Source organism: Felis catus, chromosome E3, assembly GCF_018350175.1.
Source record: "Felis catus isolate Fca126 chromosome E3, F.catus_Fca126_mat1.0, whole genome shotgun sequence".
Lineage (NCBI taxonomy): Eukaryota > Metazoa > Chordata > Mammalia > Carnivora > Felidae > Felis > Felis catus.
The window spans coordinates 37,196,435-37,213,038 of NC_058383.1; the positions used below are offsets into that span (position 1 = coordinate 37,196,435).

Below are 16,604 nucleotides of genomic sequence, written 5' to 3' on the forward strand. Positions count from 1 at the left end.
ACAGACCTCGCGCGATCCTTGGCGAAAGACTCGCGAGACGGCGAATCCGGTTGGCAGCGACGCCAACGTTTATTTGCGCGCGGGCGGTGCGCTCAGCGCCTTTGCCGCCACTAGTGCATAGGCGGGTTTCGAACCTGAGCGGACGCCGTTTCCCGGTTTCTCTGGGCGGAGGGGTCCGGGCGCGCCCCAGACAGGCAGACGCGGCAGAGTGTGTTCAGCCGAAGAGGACGGGGAGAGAGAGTCCAGCGTAGTAGCCGAGTCAGACCTTAGGGAGCCTGGGTTATCATTACGGGCTGAGTGCTCTAACCTGGTGCTTCGGGGCTGGGGTTCTGGAATCAAAGACGTGGGTTTCAGGCTCATTTCTGTCATTTCCTGACTGTGTGACCCTCCTTGGTTTTAGTACTTAAAACTCGGAGCTTCAGGGGGTTTTACCTGTAGAGATCACACTACCCCTATTATTACTAGATTAAGAATAGACGGAGAAATGTGTATTGCCAGGTGCTCAGAGATTGGTGGCTGATATTATTTCAAAAACAAGCAGACAGGACAAGGAATATTTGGGGTTGGAAGTTGGGTTGGGGCTGTGCATTGCCCTGGAAGGTCTCTATCTCTTAGGTAGACGGTGGGCGGGGGCCCTTGGCATCTTTTGCAGTCTTTTCTTGAACAACTTGTGCCTTTAGAAACCTAAAGGGCACTTCCTATTTCTGGAGATCAGTCTTCCTGCCTGTCAGAGAGAGACAGAGAAAGAGAGAGAATCCGTTTACTCTGGCGGTGGTGGCAAAGGTTCCTCGACCAAACTCTGCTTAGGTTCCTCTGAACTCTCAACAAGGCCTTGGCTTTTGGACTTCTGTATTCATTTATGCATCGCCCAATTTTAGCAAGAATCCAGCAGGGTCACTTTAGCCAATACCCCAACCCTTGATACCTGATCGGGTTCTTCACGCCCCAGCGTCCCTCAGGTGATGTCTGATCACCCCGGCTTGCCTTCAGGAAGAATCCTACTAGGTTGATTTTGTCAGAATCCCTTGATGTTTCCTCTTACTAATTTTCCATCCTCCTCCACCTTGGCTATAAAGCCCCACTTTTCCTTGTTGTACTTGGAGTTGAACTCAGTATCTCTTCCTTACTGCACACCCCCTTGCAGGGGTCCCTGCACCTACCTCTGGTCTGGATAAAGCTTTACTTACCATTGTGTGACACATGAGTCACTTTTTCCTAAACAGTGATTGAGAAAGTGCACTCCTCATCTGTGCCTTTCTCCCTCTTTGTGTCTGCCTCTGTCTCTCTTTCTCGCACAGGCTGGCTCTCCTCTGCATGGCTGGCTTCAGCCCTCAGTAGGGCTGAACGGATTTTTGAGGGGAGACAGATATTTTACCTCTGTTTCTCCACCTTTAGCTTTGGCCTCATGCGCTTTTGGAGAAAGCTGTTGAAGAAAATATTGGAGCTAAGGAGATGCTGGTGGAGCCCAGGTGAACGGAGGGTCTTTTTGTGTAAATATTCTCCACCTAAAGGAACAACTGCATCACTCTCTCCCCTCCGCTATCAGCACCTGCATCATTTTCTACGACTATGTATGTACGTCTATGTGTGCACCAGACCCGACCTGGAAGCATGTTGGTGGGTTTTATTTATCTCACACAGGATTTATTCTTTTATCGTGCATTTATTTTGAGAGAGAGAGAGGGTAAGCAGGGGAGAGGCAGAGAGGGAGAGAAAACCAAGCAGGATCCACACTGTCAGCGCAGAGCCCATCATAGGGCTTGAATCCATGAACTGTGAGATCATGACCTCAGTCAATGTCAAGAATCGGACGTTTAACCAGCTGAGCCACCCAGGAGACCCCCACACAGGACTTAAAGCCAGTTTTGAGGCTACATTCAAAATTAGGAGTTTCTACCTAAACGTCCATATGTCAGACTTCTGAGGAACAGTCAGACTGGCTGGCGGCATGGGGCCCGCGCCCCCCACTACTTCCCATGTCCTTGGCACTGCCTTGCATCAGCAGCTGTCTGTGCCAGAGCTGCTCTGTTTCTTGTGGTAGGGAGAAGTTCTCCATGCCCATGTCACTGTCCCACATGGTATACAGAAGACCAAGATGGACACGTGTTTTAAGAAAAATGGGAGAAACGCGCCTGAGTGGCTTAGTTAAGCATCCGACTCTTAATTTCGGCTCCAGTCACGATCTCACAGTTTGTAGGTTCGAGCCCCACATCGGGCTCTGCACTTAACAGCACAGAACCTGCTTGGGATTCTCTCTCCCTCTCTCTGCCCCTCCCCATCCCTCTCTCTTTCTCTCAAAATAACTAAACATTAGAGAGAGAGGGAGATCACTGTCTCTACCATGTGAGGGCACAATGAGAAGGTAGCAGTCTGCAAGCCAGAAGAGAGCTCCCTTCAGGAACTGAATCCACTGACACCTTAATCTTGGACTTCCAGCCTTCAGAACCGTAAGACAGAAAAGTCTGTGGTATGTTGTTATGGCAGCCTGAGCAGACGAAGACACTGTGTTTCCCAAAAGGAGTGTGTGGAATCTTCACATTCTGAGTGATGCGTGAGCTGACCACACACAGGAGAGTCTAGCAGATGTCATCCCTGGGAGTAAGGATTTCCAAGTATGCCTGGTGGTCCTTGAATCCCCCTTCCTCCACACTCCAGCCTTTCTCCTTTATCCTGCAGCTCTCTCGGAGGAATAGTCATGCTTTGCAAGGCTGTTCTTACTTGTCTGGTTCTTATTTGGCCTGCTGGCTGTAGGGACAAGAAGATAAAGTTTCAGGGGTGCCTGGGTGGCTCAGTCGGTTGAGCGTCTGACTTCAGCTCAGGTCATGATCTCGTGGTCTGTGGGTTCGAGCCCTGTGTCGGGCTCTGTGCTGACAGCTCAGAGCCTGGAGCCTGCTTCAGATTCTGTGTCTCCCTCTCTCTCTGCCCCTCCCCCGCTCATGCTCTGTCTCTGTCTCTCTCTCTCTCAAAAATAAATAAAACATTAAAAAAAAAAAAGAAGATAAAGTTTCAAATGCTGGGTGATTCAGGGTATAAACAATGGCTGTCTCCTGCCTCCTGTTAGCTGATGTGTCCTTCTTGTCTGTCTCACATTTAATAATGGAACCAAAACACAGCCAGACTCCAAGGAGAGGGTTCCCAGCATTCACAGCTTGTCTCTCATCCTTTCTGTTAGTGAAAACAGTGACAACACTAATGCTTACTGACTGCTTCTTTGTTTCACCCTAGTGTGAAGTATTTAAATTTTTTTTTCAACGTTTATTTATTTTTGGGACAGAGAGAGACAGAGCATGAACGGGGGAGGGGCAGAGAGAGAGGGAGACACAGAATCGGAAACAGGCTCCAGGCTCTGAGCCATCAGCCCAGAGCCCGACGCGGGGCTCGAACTCACGGACCGCGAGATCGTGACCTGGCTGAAGTCGGACGCTTAACCGACTGCGCCACCCAGGTGCCCCTAGTGTGAAGTATTTTAATGTACTAGCTCATTTAATCCTAGCAAGTTTCCTCTGGGGCATAGCTCATGTTTACCCCGCTTTATGTCACCATCATCAGGTTTGTGAATCAAACTTGTATAAGGTTGGGAAGCACAGGTCAGTGTCTGAAGAACAAATGCTTCCTATTAATTTATTCAGTCATTCAGCAAATATTTACTGAGCACCTACTATGAACCAAAAAGATTTTCCCACTATGTTTAGAAAAACAGAGGGGGTATTCTGGCCCAAAGTAGCCACTTTAAAGGATAACCTCTAACCTTATCCTTTAAAGGATAACCAGGGGCGCCTGGGGGGCTGAGTCCGTTAAGCGTCTGACTTTGGCTCAGGTCATGATTTCGCGGTTTGTGAGTTTGAGCCCCACATCAGGCTTTGTGCTGACAGTTCAGAGCCTGGAGCCTGCTTCAGATTCTATGTCTCCCCCTCTCTCTGCCCCTCCCATGCTCATGCTCTGTCTCAATAATAAATCAATGTTAAAAAAATAATAAAAAAAAATTAAGGATAACCAGAATCTTCCAAGAAATCACTCGGATATTTATTTCAAGGCAGAGCTCTGATTACCGGGCTGGCGTTCAGGAGTGCCTTAGGTGAGTGGTTGGGGCAGCAGGCTCTGGAGTGGACTTGCCGGAGTTTGATTTGGCTTTGCCACTTTCCTAGCTGTGTGTGGCCTTGGCAGAGTTCTGCACCTCTCGGAGCCTCAGTTTACTCATCTAAAACATGGGTCATAATGATATCTATAAAAGAGTCATTGTGAGGATTTCAGTAGCACAGTAAGAAAATCCCATGGACTTAGGAAGTGCTTTAAAAACATTAGGTTTTATTATTAGCTCATAGAGGCCTTATAAAAAGTGTAACAAAGCACCCATTATATATCAGTTTGGGAGCATGGTAGCTCCATGACGACTCTCTTAGATAATTTAGTCAAATTAGCTAAACTATTTGACTTGTATATTGAATTTTTGTTTCTTACTCATTTGGATACTGAGAAATTGCTACCAAAGATGACAACTTTTGGAGAGCTTGATTGTAAACCCTCTTTTCCCTGCCAGTTAAACACCAAGAGCAAATGTGAGCTGAATGGATGCCTTGTCTGTGATGATGGAACCATGGCATCAGTCTGAAGGGAACTTCCCCTCTGTCTTCCGAGAAGCATATGTGTGGGTCGCTCAGTTGCTTGCAAACTTCTGTGAGTAGGAGGCTGCCATTTTAATTCAAACGGTCTTGTAGACTCCATAAACACTACGAAAACAAGCTACAGTTATAAGTATAAATATAGTGATATATGTGTATAACGATAAATACTTCTCATTCAGACCACGAACAATGCTTGGGACCTTAGTAGCCCCGTGGGCCTCTTACAGGAACTCCACGGCACCAGGCATCTGAGACCCACGCACTGAGACCACGTCCTCCATCTCAGAGTAGCTACAAGTCATGAAACTAGAGCTGATGCCTAAGGAGCATTTGTCACGTGCTGGATATTGTCACGGGTGTTTTACAAACGTAATCTCATCTAATCCCGTCTCTCAGCTCCCTGAAGCTGCAGCTGCGGCAATCTTCATTTTACGGGTGCGGAAGGCAAGGCACACCTTGTTGATAAGTGGTGGAGCCAGGATTCGAAGCACTGGCTTGGTGTACGTCTTTGGAGGCCCCAGTTCACCCCGATTCACGTTTGTTAGGGGCCGCCTGTTTGTGTCTCCCCCCTTAATAGAATTAAGACCGAAATACTAAACAGACAAGCAAACGTGAAATCCTGAGCAAAGCAGAAATTTGTCCTTTTAATCTCTGTCGGTTGTAGTCACTGAAAATTGCCCAGACAGGAGAAGGTCACTACATAGACTTGGTAACTTCTGTGCATATACGGCTGTGAGAAGGAGATGCCTGGTTCCCACAGCTAACCAGGAGGCAGTCAGAAAGGGGAAGGCATGGGACAGCTTTGAAAATGCTGGCGTCCCCACACCTGTCCCCTTCCCTAGATGCAACCCAGCACGTTCTGCAACTAGATGATGGTTGTCGGCCCTACAGAACTTGCTGACTGTCCCTCAGATTCTCCACCAGCCTCTTCTGTTTTCCTCCTTTTCCCTCTCCCATTTTATTTGTTCTGTCTTCTTCCTCTCCTGCTATATGCTCCCTGTGACTTGTTCAAAGTTCCCCTTTGCACATTCTGTTCCCAAAGCAAATCAGTTGGCAGGCCTCTTGTGTTGGACTTAAGTACCAGTTCTCTGAATGGCTCCACATGTTGGTGTTAGTTTATTCTTAACATCCCCGCCTGTCCTGACCAGCACCCTCATGTTGAAGAAGAAACTGAGGCGTATATCTTCCTGCCTTTCTTCAGACCCCACCACAAGGCTGTGGTGGTCTTGAAGGCAGTCCTGTAATCTGCTCTTAAAGATGCCTCCCACTCGGGGGGCGCCTGAGTGGCTCAATTGGTTGGGTGTCTGACTTCGGCTCAGGTCATGATCTCGCAGTCAGTGAGCTCAAGCCCTGTGTTTGAGCTCTGTGCTGATGGCTCAGAGCCTGGAGCCTGCTTTGGATTTTGTCTCCCTTTCTCTCTGCCCCTCCCCAGCTCATGCTCTGTTCTGTCTCTCAAGAATGAATAAATGTTAAAAAAAAAATTATTTTAAAGATGCCTCCCACTCGGTGAGAGGCTGTCTCCAGAAATAAGTCATAGGCATCCCAGTGCCTTGTTCCGCTTGGTGTGCTCACAATAAAAACTGGATGCTGGATGTAGCGGGGGAAATGAAACATGAGACAGAATGCAGAGTAGGAGGGGGAGAAAAGCTAGTGGGAAGATGGGGTTAGGTGCTAGGTCTGGGGATGCCAGAACTAAAGGACTCAGGAATGGCCTGGTCCTTAGGTCAGCGATAATGCTGATGGAGCACTTACCATGTGGTAGGCAGGTTACCCTCACCAAGACCCTGTACCTGCTTAAAGGGCCAGGGGCTTAGTCTTCTCCAGTCTGGACAGCAACACCAGGGACCATTTGTCTAGTTCACTTCCTGTTCATGGTGCCTGCCTGTTACAAAGCAGAGCCCAGTATTTGTTGATTAAATTAACAAATAAAAGAAATCAGCCATTGGTATCCAAGATGCCCCAAATAAGTAACTTTCTGGGTCTTCACTTCTTAGTCTCTAAAATTAAGGAGTTGGACTAGGACAGATGCCTGGATTCCAACCTCACCCCAGCTCTCCACTTACTGAGTGTGTGTGACCTTGGTCTGGTCACTGAACCTCTCTGCCTCCTTTCCTCATCTATCAAATATCGCTAATAGTACCTACCTCCCATCTTTGTTTCAAAGATGAACTGTTAATAAATTGCAAAGTATTTAAAACAGAGCCTGGTACATACAAAGTACTATGTAGGTAGAAACGTAAATTTACAAAATCCCCTCCCACCGTGGACCTTTCTCAGGCTAGGGGAGGGCGTATGGAGGCGACACGGGTAGCATGGCCCAGAAGCTACGGGACCTCGAAACGCTCGCCTACTCACTGAAGGTGCAAGGACTACGATACCCATAATGCTTCCTATGGTCCCGCCCACGCGGTCTCTTTCCCACGCGCTTACAGGTAGTCGGCCAGGGGTTCGAGGACTACGTTGCCCACAATGCATCTCGCGGGCCTGCCCTTCCAGGCTTATTCCCACCTTCGACAGCCGGCTCAGCTTATGGCGCGAGGACTACATTACCCACAGTGCTGCGGTGGGCCCGCCCACACGGCCTCGTTCTCTAGTACCACAGCGGGCTCAGCCCGTGGCTGGAAGAGGACGTAGCTCGGGTTCCGCTTTGTTCAGGTTGTCGGTGTAGGGTCTAGCCGGCCCGCCTGCTGCACCCCCACGCCCACGGTCCTGCCCCCGGCCCGGCCCGCCGCGCTGCCGGTGAGTGCGGGCGCGGAGTCCCGGCCCACGCCGCTTCCGTCCCGCAGCCCTTCTTCACCAGAACCCGGGGTTGTGTTCGGCCTGGGCCACCGCTCACCCTACACCCGAGGACGAAACCGGGGAAAGCATGCTCGGCCGGGGAGTCCCTACTCTCTCAGGACCCTGGAGTTGGAGGGGCCGTGGTGACCCATCCACCGAGGGTACCCGGCGGGCTTTCAAGGCTTGCCGAGCCCGAATTGGAGGGTCAAGTCGTGACAGAACCCGCGTCCCCTTGGACACAGAGGGCCCTGGTTCTATTTCCAAGGGGACCCCATCCTAAAAGGGACAACCGTAGTAATGAAAACTGCACTTCCCAAGCTCTGGCCCCGTTCCAGTCAGTGCTCAAAACCCTTTGCAAATATCCCGGTTAGTCCTCTCAAAAGCCTGTGTGTAGGAATATCATCATCTCTACTTTTTGAACGAGGAATCGATGCCCTGAGAGTTTAAGTAACTTGCTTAGGAATTACCAGGGGGCTTAGAAGCAAGGACGGTTTGATTTACTTCAGCTCTTTTGCCAATGAGGGTGAGTTGGCTCTGGGGCTAGGGCAGGGCCTTCTGGGTGTGGACACTTAACTAGCCCCACTGCTGCACCCCAAATGATTATGTTGTTTCTCCACAGAGCCCTGAAAACATCACTTCCAGTGTCTGGCCAGAGGTACAGGGAGAGACAGATTTGACCTTTCAGGCACAAGAAACAGCAAGACTTGCCCCAGACAATGGCGACCACACCTGGTCTCCAGCCTCCACCACCCCTGGAGCAAGACGAGATCCTGATCGTGAAGGTGGAGGAGGATTTCTGCTGGGAAGAGGAGCCTTCCCTGGAGACAGAAGACCCTAGCCCTGAGACCTTCCGCCAGCTCTTCAGGCTCTTTTGTTACCAGGAGGTGGCCGGACCACGGGAGGCCCTGAGCCGCCTTTGGGAGCTCTGCTGCCGCTGGCTGCGGCCTGAATTGCGCACCAAAGAGCAGATCCTGGAGCTGCTGGTGCTGGAGCAGTTCCTGATGGTGCTGCCTGGGGAGATCCAGGCCCGGGTGCGGGAGCAGCAGCCGGAGAGTGGTGAGGAGGCCGTGGTCCTCGTGGAAGGGCTGCAGCGGGAGCCCAGGAAGCAGAGGCAGCGGGTGAGGTGGGGGGCAATTTGGCCCTAAGGTGAGGAGATGGGGCCCCAAGACCTCAGGGCTCTGCTCCTAAGATCTGCATTTGGAGATTCCTTGGGCTGTGGAGCTCGCGGCCTGCCTTGGCCATTGGGAGGACCTGGGGCTGCCTGTACCTGTGAAACAAAGAAGGCAACTGCAAAGTGTTTCTCAGCCTTGGCCGATGGGTGTAAACCTGTCGATTAAGCACATGTAGCCCCACTAGCTCTCTTTGAACTGTGTGGTTTGGTTTATTCACATCACCCCAGCATAGGTCCTACACAGGTTTTGATGGGAAAGAGGCTGGAGATCTTCCAAGGTAGGGCCCTGGGGGTTGAAGAGATTCCAGAAGGAGAGGAGCATTGGGAAGAAAGAGCAGGGGCTGGTGGGTGTCCCAGTTAGAGCTCCCCCCCACCCCCAACCTTTCCATAGCTGCGCTGGCCAGTGCAGTGGCTACCAGTAACATGTGATTTTTTTTTTTTAACGTTTATTTTTGAGAGAGAGACAGAGACAGAGTGTGAGCAGAGGAGAGGCAGAGAGAGAGGGAGAGGAGAGAATCCCAACCAGGCTCTCTGAGCTGACAGCCTGATACAGGGCTCCATCTCATCAACTGTGAGATCGTGACCGGAACCAAACTCGGGAGTTGGATGCTTAACCGACTGAGCCACCCAGGCGCTCCCACGTGTGATTTTTTAAATTAAAACTAAATAAAATGTCAGGTGTAGTTCCTGAGTCACACTGGCCACATTTCAAGGGCTCAGTTGTCACACGTGGCCAGTGGCTACTGTACTGGACAGCGAAGATATGGGACACTTTGTTGTCATGGAAAGTTCTGTGGACAGCACGACTCTAGAGCACGCTCCCAACTTCTTGTAACCAAATTGGAGTAATAGGGAAGTCTTAACAAATTCTTCTTGCTCAGATTAGGTTAGTCCTACTGCATAGCTCTTAGCTCAGATTGGATTAGTTCTTTGGCATGCCTTTCCTCTGTCTCTATGCACCCCATAACCTCTGGGGACTGTCTCTTCTTAGAAGTGTGGGATGTTGAGCTTGATGCAGGGATCCCTGGCACTGGTTTTAAAGTTTTCTTATCCCAAGTACTGTTGCAGAGCTCAGTAAACGCTGAGACCCAAGTTGATCGTGTTCACCTGTTCTGGAATTGGGACATAGATGGTCTCAGAGCACTTGTCACTGACTTCAGGAAATGTAGCACATGCTATAGTGTGAACTTCTGAAATGAGATCTGATTCAGGGCCTTTCTGGTCCAGGGTCTGTTGGGAACACCAAGGAAGGAGGGGTAAGAGAGTGCAGTGTGATGGGGAGACAGTGGAGTCTCAGGGGCAGAGCAAGCCTCCGTTTGTCCAGGTTGGGAGCCTGACCTATTCCCAGCTCACATTCCTTCTCCCAGAACAGTCTGGAGGGAGGACTCTGTGCGATGGGGAGGCCTGTGGGGGCAGACCTGGGGAGGTAGCCGGCGGGTGTGGTTGTGGTGAGGCACAGCTGGGGGGAGCCTGGGAGCCTGGGAAGGGAGCATGGCCAGGGGTGCCTGAGGCAAAAGTGGTTGGGGACCTTGTGGGTTTTCTCCCAAACTTCTGGGAACTGCTGGGCAGATCTCCATCTGCATGCAGGGCCTGGAAGTGCTCCCTGATGATGTACTGCCCCACGGGACAGGAGAACAGTGCTTGAAACACCAAGTGGAGGCTGAGCCAGAGGAGCTGTCTCTGGAGGAAGGGTCTGGATGCTCCAGCCAGCAGCCCCCAACCCAACTGAGCCACACACCAAAGAGGAGCCCCCAGCTCTGGCCAAAGAGGGGTGAGTAGCCATCCCTCTGGATGAAGGAAGCCCTGCAGGGAAAGGAAGCAGAGGGAGGAGGTTGTCACAGGAGGCTGGGCCACTGCATGTCGGAAGGACAGGTTCCTGCCCAGGACTGAGCGTAGGTGCAGAGTAGTTGGCCCTGTCTGGGCCTTTGCTACTGTTTCCACACCTGGGCTGTGTGGCCTTCTCTGACCACTCTGTGTCTTTCCCCAGGCCCGGTGGCCTCCCAGCATCAGGAGACAGCACCGGCCACATCCTTCGTTTCATCCTGGTCCCAGGTGAGTGGGTGTTCCACTGCATCCCTGTGTGTCCCACGCCCTTGTTACAGGGACACTTTCTCCATGGCCAGGTCCAGCTTTCGGAGGTGCTCCTTGTGGAATGACCCCTTTACCCTTACTTTTACCTCCTGGAAGTCTTCTCTCTGATGCCATCTGGGTATTAGGTGTGTCGCAGAGGATTCCAGGGCTTAGTTGTGGACTGGGGCAATTGCTTCAAACCTAGCTGGGCGCTAGATTCTTGGGACCTTGGGCAAAAATATAGATTCATCCCCCAGCCCTGGTCTGGAATCAGAGCCTCCATAGCTTGTTTAAATAACAGCTTTATTGAGATATAATTCATATACCACACAACTCGGCCATTTAGAGTACTTAACATTTAGTATACGTATAGAGTTATGCAACTATCATGATGGTTCTCAAAACATACTCCTCTTCAAAACACCCGGTACCCGTTAGTGGTCCCTCCCCACCCCCTTCCCCAGCCCCTGGTGGTCTTCTTTCTGTCTCTGTGCATTTGCCTCTTCTAGACATTGCTTGCTTGGGTTTTAATGTGCTCCTCAGGTCACCGTGGTGCTAGATTTGGGAACTACTGGCCTGGAGGCATCCTGAAGTTCCCAAGACACCCGACTCAGGTCCCAGGGCTGGTTCGACCTGAGGCAAGGCATGTCTAACTCGTGCCCCTGAGGAGCATGGGCCCCAGTGGCTGAGCGCGCACTGGACCAGCTGCTCCATACGGTGGCTCTGTCCATGGTGTCTCTGGGCCTGCAGCAGTGGGACACGGCATGGTGGTGACGGTGTCCTCCCAGCTAGCAGGATTCCGCTGTTCTGTGAGCAGAACTTGAGGAGCAGGAGTGGATGACCGCATGTGGAGAGGGATGGTGTAGGAGAGAGGCAGTGGGGGAGGCAAGCAGGATCTGCCGTTGTGTTACAGGTGGAGGGGGTGGGTGAGCCCGCTAGGCCGGCCGCATGAAGGAGCCGTGACAGGGGACTGAGTGGGTTGCGCTCCAGCAGGTGCCGGTGACCTTGGAGGACGTGGCGGCATACCTGTCCCAGGAGGAGTGGGAGTGCCTGGACCCGTCTCAGCGGGGCTGCGTCTGGGATGTGCTGCCCGACAGCGGGGGTAACGTGCTCATCAGTGGCATGTCTGTGACGTGGGCCAGTCTCAGGGAGGGTGGCTCCTTCCCTTAGGCTGGCTGTGGCCCACTTGGCATCTCCCAGGCCGTCTCCCTGCCCAGTACCGTTCCTGTTTCTCCACCACTTACAGAAGCCAATCCAGCAGTTGTTGGACTGCAGTGGCCCAAGGAATCCCTGGGGAGCATGTTAAACTAGGAACTCACACCCCGCACCAGGTTGGTTCCATGGGCCGGGCACACTCCCTGGAGAGCCTGCTCCGCACCCAGCTGAGTGCAGCCTGCAAAGGCAGGGTTGCTAGAGACCCGTCAGAGGCCCAGCTGCAGTGGGGAGAGTATGGCTGCTCAGCTCATCCCAGGCAAGTGCCCAGAGCTGTCCTGGGTTCCTCCGTCCACACGGCTCATCCAATTTCACTTAGCCTCTGTGCCGCCCGTGACCCCTGTGGGTAGAGCTGCTCCTGGCAGGGCCTTGGCCATCCACAGCCTCTCCTTTCCAGCCCTGTCCCCAGCTCATCCCCCAACACTGTCTGGTTTTGAAGGAATTGAGGTGCTTGTTTGGTATCAGTTGGATTTCTTCAGAGAAACAGAACCAATTGTGTGTGTGTGTGTGTGTGTGTGTGTGTGTGTGTGTGTGTGTGTGTGTGTGGTGTGTAAGTAAAGGCATTTATTTTAAGGAATTGGCTCATAGGATGGTAGAGGCTGGCAAGCCTAAAATCTGTAGGGCAGTCCTGCAGGCTGGAAATTCAAGTGAGAATTGATGCAATCCTGAGTCTCATGTCTGCAGGGCAGGCCAGCTGGCACGAAACCCAGGCAGAATTCCTCTTCTGGGAAACCACAGGTTCTGCTCTTAAGGGCTTCAGCTGATTAGATGAGGCCCATCCACTAGTACTGAGGCTGATCTGCTTTACTTACAGCTGAGTGTAGATGTTAAGTAGAGAGTATAGCAACCTGAGAGGATTTTTTAAGTATATTTATTTTGAGAGGGTGGGGAGAGAGTGTGGGGAAGGGGCAGAGAGAGAGAGAGAGAGAGAGAGAGAGGGAGGGAGAGAGAGAATCCCAAGCAGGCTATACGCCTTCAGCACAGACCTTGATGAGGGGCTTGCATTCACAAACCATGAGGTCGTGACCTGAGCTGAGATCAAGAGTCCGATGCCTAACTGACTGAGCCACCCAGGTGTCCCAACCCAAGAGGTTGTTTAGCCTGGCTCTGGTGCCATTGTTCGGTTAAACACCAAAACACTGTTGACATTGGGGCTGGATAATTCTGTTATGCCATCCTGTGTGCCATAGGGTGTTCGCCAGCCCCCCTGGCCTCCACTCACTAGATTCCATTAGCAACACTCCACTGCCTGGCTGTGACAACCAAAAATGTCTCCAGACATTGCCAAGTGTCCTCTGAGGGCCACCATTGCCCCTGGGGTTAGAATCCCTGGCTTAGAGGCTAAGAGCCTAGACTCCAGAGCCCACCCTGTAACTTACTAGCCAAGTGACTCTGGGTAAGTTCTTTAACCTTCCCGTGCCTCAGTTTCCTCATCTTAAATGGGGCCATAACAGCACCCACCTCCTTGGTGTGGTGAGGGTTTCACAAGCTGCTGCCCATGGTTAATTATCTCCATCCAGGGTCTGACAAGCACTTCCTGCTGAGTGTTCTGAGGCTCCGCCCAGCCTTGGCTTTCTTTCTTATCAGGAGCCTCCCCTCGCCCCACAAAGGCCTCAGGGACTGTGCTTTCTCTGTCTCAGGGCTTGGGCTGCAACTTGAGGATGGAGAGGGCGCCAGGCAGAACGTGCTGACGAGAAGGGAGCAGGACCGAGAGCTGGTTGGGGGCATGACCAGGCCTGAGCAGTCTCTGGAAGGAGGAGGACCCCGTCGGGGTGAGAAGCCGTACGCGTGCCCTGAGTGCGGCAAAGGCTTCAGTAAGACGTCCCACTTGACCAAGCACCAGCGCACACACACCGGGGAGCGGCCCTACAAGTGTCAGGTGTGCGGGAAGGGCTTCAGTGACCGCTCCAACTTCAGCACGCACCAGCGGGTGCACACGGGCGAGAAGCCCTATGCGTGCGCGGAGTGCGGGAAGCGCTTCAGCCAGAGCTCCAGCCTGGTCATCCACCGCAGGACGCACACCGGCGAGCGGCCCTACGCCTGTGCCGAGTGTGGGAAGCGCTTCAGCAACAGCTCCCACTTCAGTGCGCACCGGAGAACGCACGCGGCTGAGAAGCCCTTCGTGTGCCCGGCCTGTGGCAGGGGCTTCCGCCGGGGCACCGACCTCCACAAACACCAGCGGACCCACAGCAGAGAGCAGCGCCCCCCAGGCCAGCGGACCCCCACAGCACGGCTCCGGGAGGCCCCTGGGCCAAAGCCTGGCTGCCACTCATTGAACTGTCCATTTCTGGGATCCGTTTCAGAATTCCGAGGTCACAATTCATGAAGCTGCTGGAGCTATTTCTGTTTTGGAACCAAAATCCTAACCTTAAGGCATTTCACATTGATCCCATTTGCCCCTGGTGTGGGCCCAGCTTGTGGCAGTGGAACATTTCAGGTGCTCAGGCCCAGGGAGGAATCTGGACACGGAGTTCGGCAATGGCGGCTAGACCCCAAGCCGGGTGTACGTGGGTCCTGGGGCTGCTGTACAAATGGCCACGGCCTGGGTGGCTCAGCACCACAGGGACGGACTGTCACAGTTCAGGAGGCCAGAAGTCCAAAACCAAGATGTGGGCAGGGCTGCCTCCTTCTGGAGGCCCGGATGGAGAGACCATCCCAGGCCTCTCTCCTGGCTTCTGCTGTTGCGGGTGTTCCTGGTGTCCTTGGTTTGTGGCCACAACACTCCCATCTCTGCCTCTCCCGTGTCTCTGGTGTCCTCTTGTAAGGGCACAGTCATTCCATTTAGGGCCCCTAATCCTGAATGACAGCATCTTAACTAATTACATCTGCAAAGACCCCGTTTCCAAATCAGGGCACATTCTGAGGTTCTGGATGGACATGAAGTTGGGGGACACTCATCAGTCCACTTCAGGGAAACCTCAGTGGCTCCCACTCCTTACTGCATTAACATACCCCAGCCTTCCCTGGTCTCCCCCCTTTCCCTTCCAGCCTTGCCACATTTTCAAAACATAGCCTGTGGGGACTTGTTCCGTATCCCAGTGGTGTCAGCGGGCAGTGGGATGAGTTGGGGGTCACCTGCCTAGAGCCACAGCTGTTGTAAAGGACAGATGACTCATGTGAGTACACTTCCCTGAAAGCCCATCTTCCGACCTCCGTAGGCGTGTGAGGAAGCCTGTGGAGATGACTGACATCTGTCCCCACAGCAGGAGCCAGGGCCGCCTTGCTCCATCCCCAAGTGGCCAGGACAGAGGCAGCGTTTGTTGCCCCACTTTGTCCTTCTGCGGTGGACATGCTTCTGATCTGTGCACATCCACTATCTCCTGAGTGGCTGAGGGGAACAGTATAGAGTACTTGTTCCATTTAGTCATCACTGAAGTCTTGGGGGCAGCTGCTGAAACCACTGGGTTCTGGAACATTCCACGCAGGGAGTATGGCAGTTTCCCATGGCTGGGTGGCCTTGGACCTCAGGCTGTGCTCCATTCTATTTGTCACCCAATCACTGTATATATTTTCACCTTCCAGCATAACCCAGGTTCCAGGGTGCATGACCTACTCTCTGTTTCCCTAATAAACAAAGCGGGTCCTTCTGGCCTCGTGTGCTCTGCCCTATGTGTTCTTTAGAGAAGGGGGCCACTCAGTTTAAGCATGGTGTTTACCTTCTAGGCCAGCTTCCAGAGCTCCAGCACTGCCGGTAACCCAGCTTCCCTAAGTAGCTGCGAGTCTGCAGGCTCACTACTGTTGTGTCCAGGCTGGTGCCAGAGGTGGCCGCCTGCTTCCTCGCCTGGGACCTGGGCCTGTTGGTGCCTCTTCCAGAACATTCTCTCAAGCAACCCTGAGACATACGGCTTTTGTGCCTCTCCTTTTACAGATGGGAAACTGAGGTCCTGAATGCTTTTAGCACCCTGTTCAGGTGGCAGAACTGGTTTTGAGCTCGGGTCTACCACGTCATCTTCTTGACTTGCCTTACTGGTGGTTCACTGAGTTGAACTTGGAACAAAGAAGTTATTTTCTGTCACTGTGAAGCATCCCAAATTTCTGGCATTTGAAAGGATAGAGATGGGGGGGGGGAAAGCTGGCCATTGCACTTGACAGGCTGCATGGGTGGAGGTGTGTCACATTTGGGCTTCTGTGGCGCAGCCCCGAGCACACTGCATGTGTCCTGGAGCAGAGGGTGAGGGGTCTCCGTGGATGTGCGAAGAGCCAGGAGCGCAGGTGACGCAGCCTGGCCACTTTCCCTGCAGGTAGGCCCACCCGGGGCCTCCTGTGGCCTTGGTGGAACCTGTCTTGCACCTGGCCCCTTGTCATTGGGCCACGTCAAGTGGGGTCTGTGGCCCCGATCTTGGCTATCTGTGGCTGAGGCCAGGCAGAGCCTGCCTTGCCTAGGGCAGGGCTTGATGACAAGAGACCCTTGGCCAGCCTCAACACCTGCAGCAAGTGATGACCCCAGCTGAATGCTGGAATACATTCTTAAATGCTAAGGACCCTGCCAAGCTGCTGACCCTGTGATGTGGAGAGACTCGAGGTGACGCTCTTACCAGGGAGCAGGGCCAGAGACAGAATCCTGGAGACAAGTTGGTAAGAGAAGAGAGGTGCCAGAGATCAGGGCTACAGCCTATTGGGGGCTGCAGGGCTGAGAACTGGAAGAAATGACTGAATATGGAGGACAGTGGAGGATAATGTTCGCAAAGTAACAGGGAAGGACGTCGCCCACGAGGTGGGGCCCCGCTCTGTTCCATGGGGACAGTTTGGGT

At 52.8% G+C, this 16,604-nt stretch overlaps 1 protein-coding gene across 5 annotated transcripts; it reads left to right on the plus strand.

Annotated features, from left to right (window-relative positions):
* Nucleotides 1–1,480: 1,480 nt before the first annotated feature.
* Nucleotides 1,481–15,442, plus strand: ZNF500 (zinc finger protein 500). Of its 5 annotated transcripts, XM_019821005.3 has the most exons (7): nt 1,481–1,617; nt 4,538–4,674; nt 8,020–8,518; nt 10,159–10,342; nt 10,559–10,623; nt 11,632–11,743; nt 13,494–15,442. In XM_019821005.3, the coding sequence occupies exons 3-7, from the start codon at nt 8,117–8,119 to the stop codon at nt 14,177–14,179; spliced, it is 1,449 nt and encodes a 482-aa protein (XP_019676564.2). In that variant the 5' UTR covers nt 1,481–1,617; nt 4,538–4,674; nt 8,020–8,116; the 3' UTR covers nt 14,180–15,442. The 5 variants fall into 5 exon arrangements, with proteins under 5 accessions (XP_019676564.2, XP_006942426.2, XP_003999031.2 ...); XM_006942364.4 differs by lacking the exons at nt 1,481–1,617; nt 4,538–4,674 and adding an exon at nt 6,951–7,361; XM_003998982.4 differs by lacking the exons at nt 1,481–1,617; nt 4,538–4,674 and adding an exon at nt 6,951–7,361 and having other exon boundaries at nt 11,635–11,743.
* The last annotated feature ends 1,162 nt before the right edge of the window (nt 15,443–16,604 follow it).